The sequence below is a fragment of the Vitis riparia genome, chromosome 13 (assembly GCF_004353265.1).
Source record: "Vitis riparia cultivar Riparia Gloire de Montpellier isolate 1030 chromosome 13, EGFV_Vit.rip_1.0, whole genome shotgun sequence".
NCBI classification, from domain to species: Eukaryota; Viridiplantae; Streptophyta; class Magnoliopsida; order Vitales; family Vitaceae; genus Vitis; species Vitis riparia.
In genome coordinates this window covers 23,509,158-23,518,386 of record NC_048443.1, presented here as the reverse complement: position 1 = coordinate 23,518,386, position 9,229 = coordinate 23,509,158, and the positions used below count along the sequence as shown (strand labels likewise).

At 38.6% G+C, this 9,229-nt stretch overlaps 1 protein-coding gene across 1 annotated transcript; it reads right to left on the bottom strand.

The window, feature by feature from the left end:
- Positions 1–1,509: 1,509 nt before the first annotated feature.
- On the bottom strand, positions 1,510–4,524 carry LOC117928549 (probable aquaporin PIP2-5). The gene is made up of 4 exons (XM_034848434.1): positions 4,068–4,524; positions 2,974–3,269; positions 2,049–2,189; positions 1,510–1,948 (listed from the first exon to the last, which is right to left on the bottom strand). Exons 1-4 carry the CDS (start codon positions 4,363–4,365, stop codon positions 1,829–1,831), a joined length of 855 nt encoding a protein of 284 aa, XP_034704325.1. The 5' UTR covers positions 4,366–4,524; the 3' UTR covers positions 1,510–1,828.
- Between the last annotated feature and the right edge of the window lie 4,705 nt (positions 4,525–9,229).

The window sequence follows — 9,229 nt, the reverse complement described above, 5'->3', positions numbered from 1 at the left end:
TGTTTGTCCCAGCCATTGAATGCTTCTTTTGTGGGTTCATTTCTCCCTTTCTTTCCATATATGATTAAAATGAGTGGATATTTTGATGGTAAACGCCCTGCTACCATCTGGCAGGATGATCAGAGAGTAACATGCACAAGTCACATGAACTATGTGCTACTTTTTAGGCAGTGGTCCATCTCATGTTTGGACTCATTCACCTACTTGGGAGTTGGGATGGATTTTTCTAGGTTCATCCTTGCCTCATGGCCATCACTTTAAAAGCTTTTTTTCATTTTTTTTTCAAAATTTTGTTGCCTTAAAATGGCAAAAAAATTCCAAATATTGGCCGAATCCATGTGAAGATTGCCTTGGATTTTATTTTCTTGACAAAGAAGCAACAGCAACCCACCCTCCCAAAGCCAATGGGGTCTAAAGCCAAAAGCGCATCGCCCCTAGGGTTTGGCAGTACCTACTCTTAAAGCTTAAACCAAAATTTCTAAAGAGTAATCAAGGCAGACTAGGATAAGGTTGGTCATGTCATTGAGCATGATTTTGATGTACATAAGCAAGAACATACCACAATGTCCATGTGGCCACTGGCCACAGAGTACTAGAATGGAAAGGGAGTGTTCAATTTGATATTATTTGACCCAAAAAGTTGTTTTGATTCAAAATTCAATTTCATTGGTCTGCATTTTATAATTTTCTTCAACCTTTAATTTCTTGGTATTAGTATCTAGAATAGGAAAATTTCACTAAACCCTATTTAGAAGAGGAGATAAAAGACTAGAATGAACAAATATTCTAAAGGGTGTCCAAATTTGATATCATTTGATCAAAGAAAAAGTTATTTTTGAACAGGAGAATGTATGTTAAATGGTCCAAGCTTGAAAAAAAAATTAAAAAAAAACCAGGAAAATAACAACTAATATTTGAACTAGTGGCTACAAAGAGACAAGAGGAAATATGTGAGAGAGATTCGCAAGGACATGGTTAGAAAGAGTCCATGCTTTGGAAATTTGGATTGGATTAGTACCATGGCAGCAGTACAGAGTGGAAATTGGATTTGGAATTTTGCAGAGAGAGGATGAATTTGGTTTGGTATATTGAAGAGGGGAGAAGAAAGTTGCCCACTTGCCCCAACAAAAAATTAATGCCCTGTGGACTAGGGAGAAAAGGTTGAATTTTGTGGCTCAACCAACCCCACATAAATTTTACTTTGCTCATCTTTGTATTGAATTTTTGGCAACCTCATCTTCCAGTGCTCTCCAATAATGCAAGCCAAATGCAGAAGAGGTTCATTTTTCTGTCCTCTTCTAATAATGCAGAAGTAATTCACCTTTTATGGTAACTGCTAAATTCTAAGTCAGACAATTTAATTATGCTCCATAATGGCCACAGTGGGCATCTGAGAAAAGCTAAGAAAGGGAAGCAGTTGAAGTTAGACTAGAATCTACGGCAGTGGATGGAGTTGGCTGAGGAGAGATTTTGTGATGAAATTGTAAATGAAATAGCAGGAAATAAATATAAAAAAACAAAATAAAGCCCTTTACTTCCAACAAGACAAAGCCACAACACAGAATTTTGTTCAAGCATGAGCAAACAATGAAAGAGAAAACTAGGAAAAGATAAGCATGAAGTGGATTAAAAGAAAAGTGCTTAAGGGAGGAATACAAAAAGCTTCCTATTTCCATAGAGATGGTATCTACAATTTCATGCCCTCATAATACACATCAATAACAACCTCCATAATTATTCTTCCAATTCCGATCACTTCTCCTTCTTCCAAATTCTTTTTCTTCACCCCCAAAAACAGTGGAAGAAGGAATCAAAATGGCTCTGCAAATCACACACGAGGGGTGCTCCTGAATGACCCAAGAGCCTTGATAGCTCCAGCTCTCAATATGAACTGGTGGTAGAAGGCTGCAATGGCTGCACCAATGAAGGGTCCAACCCAAAAGATCCACTGCAACCCAAAAAGGAAAAAGGAAAATACATTAGACACCCATCATGGTGATAGATTGACAGTGACAATAGGTAGCCATGGGGGAGGGGAATATACTAACCTGGTCATCCCAGGCCTTCTCATTGTTGTAGATAACAGCAGCCCCCAAACTCCTGGCAGGGTTGATACCGGTGCCAGTGATGGGAATAGTGGCCAAGTGAACCATGAACACGGCAAACCCAATTGGAAGAGGTGCCAGAACCTTAAATCCAAAATAGCCCAGAATACAAACATACATCAATATTTTCCTTACACCATTAGCAAATGCAGAAAATCACAAAGACCCAGTTTTAGATTAGTCTAATACCCCTTTTTTCAACTAACACCAACATAATCAGCTCAACTAGGAAAAAGAAACAGAAAAAAATTATGCCAAAAGTTAAAAATAATGCTCCATATCCCAAGCATAGGTTGGATCTAGTGCCTCATTTTCACAAAAATACAAGACAAAATCAGGATTCAAGTGGATTGAATAGGATAGTGGGGGTGGTTTAAAAGGCTATGTAATCTATGGGATCATATGGAAGAACAATATCGTGCCAGGCTCAGCCTATCAAGTGTTTTTGGACTTTTTTGTGGGTATAGCCGTTACAGGGCCCCCACACTTGACGTTAAAAGCACATCACTAAAATACAGGCACAGACCACAGACTCAGAATACAGCAAAGCACTGGACCCTTCATGAAGGAAAAAAAAAAATGTGTTTAAAGTAAAAGCCACCTTTTGGCAACAAAACAAAAACTACCCATGTCCATCAACAGTGCCTCCCACAACCACATCCACACATCCTCCCCCATCATGCCAAGAATTAAGCCGCCCAACGCCTCAGCCACATTTTTTCTAACTCAAGAACATCTCTCCTGTCCCTTTTTCTATGAATAAGGGCACAAACATTACTTAATAATATCTACTCAAGATTCTAACAATAATCATTCACACCAATTTTGATTGGAAACAAAAATTGGAGAGAAAAAAAATTCAACTCACAGGAACATGGGAGTCTCTGGCACTCCTCTTGGGGTCAGTTGCAGAGAAGACGGTGTAGACAAGGACAAAAGTTCCGATGATCTCAGCGCCCAAGCCGGTGCCTTTGCTGTAGCCGGTGGAGAGCTCGTTGGCACCGCCCCCGTAGCGATCATAGTAAGCAGATTGGAAGGCTTTGACGAGACCCACACCGCAAATGGCTCCAAGACACTGAGCCACCATGTACAATATTGCTCGGATCAGCGACACCTTCCGGGCCAGGAACAGCCCAAAGGTCACCGCCGGGTTAATGTGTCCCCCTGCGCATTTTACAAAACTATCGATCAGCATATGCTACCTTGCGCCATGCCATTTACATTAAGATAAATCTTTTGATTTAAGGAAAAACCATGAGAAAGGGGAAAGAGTAAATCAATTTCAATTCATTTATTCTAAATTTTTAGCATGAAAAAAAATCAAAACTTTCTGGGTGGGAAGGAAATTACATAAAGCTGATTGAAAAAGTTTTTTTTTTTTTAGAGAAGGTTCTCCATCACGATCGGAGAAAGAGACCCATACCATCTGTTTGGTGAGAAGGAAAACTAGAAAAAGGATAACATAAGTAAAAATTTTATGTTTATTTTTCGGTTTGGGGCCCAAAGGAAGGGGTAAGGCAACTCCGGCCAATAGTTGAGTTGAAGCTTTTTACACTCTAGGAAACAAAGCCAACACTATTTTCCAATTATTTCTCAGAAACCAAACGTCAACTCCATCAACTACCTCCTTCAAGTGAACCTTTCCAGCAGAATTATTTATCCAGGGAAAGAAAAAAAAGGACCACAAAGAAAGAAAGGTAAGAAAGGAAAGAAAGCTATGAAGTTCTAACAGATCCTTTCTTTCTTTCACTTTTTTTTTTTTAACTTCACAAAGAAATGGTCATAAAAATAAATGAATCCCTGAAAGAGAAAGAGAAAGAGGGAAAAAGAGAAAGAAAGAAAGAAAACCAGTTTTCTAACCGATGTTTGCAGGGTTTTTTTTTTTTTTTGTTGTTCTCGAGAGTCAAAAAGAGTGCATGAAAACAAAAGAAAAAAGAACAACCCAGAAGAGAGAAAACTGACCAGAAATGCCGGCAGTGCAGTAAACAAGGATAAAGATCATGCCACCAAAAGACCAAGCGATGCCCAGAATGCCAACACCCCCGCATGGGTCACCCCCAGCAGTCTGGCTCTTGTAGCCGATGACTGTCAGCACCGTAATGTAAAGGAAGAGCAGCGTGGCAATGAACTCCGCAATCAGGGCCCTGTAGAAGGACCACTTAGTGACCTCGACTGAGTCGAACAGCGGCGCCGGCGGTGGGTCATGGTAGTCCTTGGCGGAGAAGGACCCATGCTCCGCAACCTCAACGTCCTTAGTCATAAATGTTATAGCAGAAAAACACTAGGCAAAGAGAAGAGCTAGGGGGGTTCAGGAGAAGGTAGCAGAAGGTGGGAGAAGGTGAGAGTAGAGCGTGGAGACTGAGAGGAAGGGAAGGGCTGTATTTATGGGGAAGAAAGAGGGGTGGTGAGGTGGAATTGGGCTGGGCTGCCTTCTTGTTCACTGTAACCCCTCTGCAATGGTAAGTGGTAACTTGCCTTTTGTATATTGTATTAATATTATTATTATTATTATAAGGGCTTTTGGAGTGGGGTGTGGGTGGGCCTGCAAAGGGGCAAAGTGGGAAAGGACACTGCATTCGCCAGCCAGCCAGCCACCTTCTCACCACACCCTCACTCACTCAGCCGCTGCTGCTGCAGCGCTGCTAACCGCCCCAGTCTCGTGCGACCCCACTTTCATGTCTCTTTAGTCTTTTTCCATTCAAGTTTTTTCTTTCTTGTCCCTTCCTTCCTCGGAATTGGCTTTGGGTGTCTACCCACCAACTCTTCTGGGCATATCCCATCACCATTTCACCATCCCATTCCTTTCTAACCACACCAATCCTTGCTTTCACTTCAAAATATAGCATTATTTTTCTTTCCCAATCTCAACAATTCCCCATTTTGTGCAGGTTTAAAAGATTAAAATCTTATCATAAAAGCTATATTTTATTATTTTATCTCATATACAAACATTTTTCCTCTTCAATCAAAATTTTTGTAATTACCATTTCAAAATCATGACATTTGCGAACAACAAAATGTCATCTCAAAACAGCCTTTACAAACGACCAAAACTTTTGGGGACAAAAAAAAAAAAGAAAAGACTTTTAGTCACATCTTGAATTTAGTCTTCCATTTAGTGATATGTCATGTACTTTCTGGCAAGTATTTATCTTCTCTACCACGCTTTATACCCTAATAATGAAAAACATAATATTATTTTGTTACTTTGTGAAAAATTTAAAACCAATTATGCACTTGTATGAGATATGATTGAAAAATTACTTAAGACAACAAAAATATTTTTTTCCATTTTTTTCTTTCAAAATGGGATTAAAATGGAATAAAAAAACTTAGAATTTTAAACTTAAAATACCAATCCATTTAAATTTATTTTTCCACTTCTTAAAATATAGAATTCAAAAAAAAAAACCCTTTGCTTTTTTTATTAATACACTATTTAGTATAATTGTTTTGATAATAGACCGGCTTTGGAATGTTTTTGAAAATTCATTAAGAAAAAAAAATTCTTACTTATTGGTACAGTGTTTTTGGGCAAAAATGATTTCTTTAAAATAAAATTAATTTTATTCTCAAAATAATGTGTCTCATTCATATACATATCCATATTATAAAACCGTAATTGATAATCATAATTTTAATTTTTTATTTTTTAAATAATCAAAAAATCATAATCGATGATCGTATGTAATAATCTACACTCAATCTTTCATCATGTAATATGACTTTTTCATGTTTATCACAACATGAAAAAGTCTTATATATAGTCACCGACGGTTTTATTGAAAAAAAAAAAAAATTCAAATGTTGAAGTCGAAATCACGACTTATTTTGGTAGGAGATTTAATTTGTAAATTTTTTTAATATATTATTTTTGCACAAAACTAGTACCGACAACCGAGGACACGCATATTTCGAAAAACATAGGTAAGTAACACACGTGCAACTCACGTGAGAGAAGCTGTGTGCATAATGCATATACGATCCTTTTCCCGTATTAAACACTCATACGATTGCATGGAAAGAAGTGCAATGTTTGCAGTCAAGCGAGGAGAGCCGACTGTGCCCGTACGATTGTAATCTGGCGGGGCAGACCCACGGTGCACGGACTCATTAATAAGGCCCGCATTCACACAGCTGATCGTTCTCACAGGTCAAAGTACGAACGTGGCAGCCTTTGATTGGTCTCCATGAAAAGACAACGACGAAACAATGGAAATTCCGGAGAGTAAAACGTGGAAAAATAGGGGCCAGTTGTTGACCATGATATTCAAGACCGACACGTGGCTAAAACATAAGGCTGGAGATGAAGTGGCGGTTCCGGGTGGGATCCCATGCACAGTCAGTGGACGGTGATTGGATGAATAAAAAAGGAGAAAATGTGGGGAGATGAGATGACGTCGGTGGACAGGTCAGCATCAGCTGCTGAAGGGTCATTCGAGTGCAGTGTTGCTTAAGAAACTTTTCCTGCTATTCGCTCACTCAGTGAGTCAGGGTCCTTCTGGTCATCATCATCAATGCCCTTTAATATTTTAATGAACGGGTTTAGAGTATGAGTTCACGTAAATTTAAAATTGATATTAGTGGGTGGGGACTGGGAGAGATTGGATTGAAATATTCAAAAATCATTAGTCCAATTATGGTTTGATTGAGAGACTGAAAATTACTTAGACAGCACACCACATGAGCCACTAATGAAGCCAGGTGGCAATTAAATTAAAATACCACTAAGTTGGATTAGAACATTCTGCAGTCTTCCAGCCTTCCTCAGAATGGTTGCAGGCCGTAAAAGATGAATGAACTTGGTTTCTTTTTTTCTTTTTTCTTTTTTGTGGTTTTCATGAGACGCGTGTGTTAACATGTGAAGATGACCGTTGTTGACTTTAAAAAGCACATTAAAATAAGAGCAAAAGGCAAATGAAACAAGCAAGCTTTATTGCCATTCTTTTTTTCTTTTGAAGTCTCAAGGCTGTGGTTGCAGATCATGCATCAAACCCATCGCCTTCTCTTAATTCCATCTCTCCCTCACTCCCCCTTTCTAATTCAATATTTTTATTTTTTTTGTTTTTGTTTTTTAGTTTAATTGTGGGCACCACTAATCCATATTTCCACATTCATCACATGCTTAACCCAGATTCTTCTTCCACCAAAAGCAACTAACGGGCAAATCCTTGCACGTGAACAAACAACCCATTTAAAATCCCAAAGGCCCACATTTTTTAGTTCCAATATTTTATTTATTTCAAAGAGGAGTCTGGAAGGGATTAATAAGACACCAATGCCAGCCAAGAAAAAGCGGCTTCATATATACGTTGAGCAGAGGAAAAATGATTGATTTTAATTTATTTTTTTTCTATGATATAAATAAGTTTGATAGAAATAATAATAACAATAAAAGAGAAAGAAACCAGAGGCAAACCGACCATGACAGCCAGGCAACCAGAGTGGAGGATAGAGATGGGCATGAGCGACGTAGGTTGGCAGGCGGCTGTTCTAACTCCAAACCTATTATTTAGGCTTACCGACTACCAAGTTCCAACACCGTATAACTCAATAATTTTCCCTTGTATGATGATGATGGCATTAGATGGACTCCAAACATTTTTTTTCAAACTTATACGGCCCGCCCCCCACCCTTGACGCACACGACTCCCATCACACCATTTGTAAGCTAGGATGCTTTTAACTCCACGTTTTATAGGTAGAGAGGGATTGTGGTGTGGGACACATGGTTAAATGTCATATTCAAATGCAGTGAGTAATGAGATTATAACAAACTATATTCCATTTTTATCCTATACTTTTTTTTAGTAACACTGTTGATATGGTATGCAGTATTTGTTGCATTATTATTTAATCACTATTTTTACCTGGGATTTTCAAATCATCAACTACTCTAAATCTATGAGGTTGAGATTCAGAATTTATTGAGAAGACACACAAAAAAGACGCAAGAGTCACAATCACCACTAAGCAAAAGTGAAGGCGCTTTAGGGTTCAATAAATCAGAGCCACATCTGGAAACCCCCCTGCCACCCCAACTCCATGTTCTACGAGAGAAGGCGACCCCCCGTCCAACTCAGAGAGAGGGCCACCAACAACCAAATCAAGAATATGCCTACCATTATGATTTGGTCCCACTCAGATGTGAGCACACACCATCCCACGGACCACTCAAACCTCTAGACAAGGGCTATCAGGGGGTCCCTCCACCCGTGTTCGACAGATGCACAGCTCAGAGTCATATTATTCCGGAGCCGGGTCTGTATTACAACAGAAGCCCTCATTTCTCAGTCATCCTTGTCTTTGTTTGTGTGCAGTGGATGCCTTTTCTATTCTTAGGAAAGAAACATTTCTTGCGACCACTGCAGCAAGCAAGGCCAGGGAAGTAGAGATGGAGAGCTAAGGCTGCTCCAATGATAATCATCAGAAGATATCTTATTGATAGTAGTGAATACAGGAAGGTTTTCCAATCTAGACGCTTCTGATTACATGTCCTCCTGCTATATTGTCTGCTGGAGATGCAGTTCTATCTCAAGAATAGACAAATATGCAATTAAAGGGTTGATTTCAATTCTAGTACTGCCATATTGTAAGTTCAAAAAGCAATCATCAAAAATGATTCTGATGGCCACCAAAAGTCGTGAATATGCTTTTACAAGGATTATGGCACAAGAAGATTCTTGACAAGTTCACAATCAAGGGATAAATAGTTTCTATGATACCAAACAAGAATGAAATGATATAGCAGCCGTTACTATGTTCAATAATAGTCATGCACGTCAGCAGAAAAACAATGGGCAATGGATGTTAACTAAAGCCTGTTTTTGAAGAACAGATTGATTCCAGAAGAAATATGATTCTTCTAACCAAGAATCTCCAAGCTATCAAAGCTTAGCAACGCATTAAACATATCAAATCACTTCCTTCCAGAAATATTCAACGAGGAAGGTTTCCTTCTAACATCCAAATTAGATTTGATAGAAAAAAGAAAATTAAAAAATAAATAAATAAAACAAAACAAGTGGGGATCCAACAGAACAACTTGAATGGAGCCACACATCCAACAGACCACAAAAAAAGGGAGAAGACGACAATCCAATCTAATAAGAAAAAAATACAGA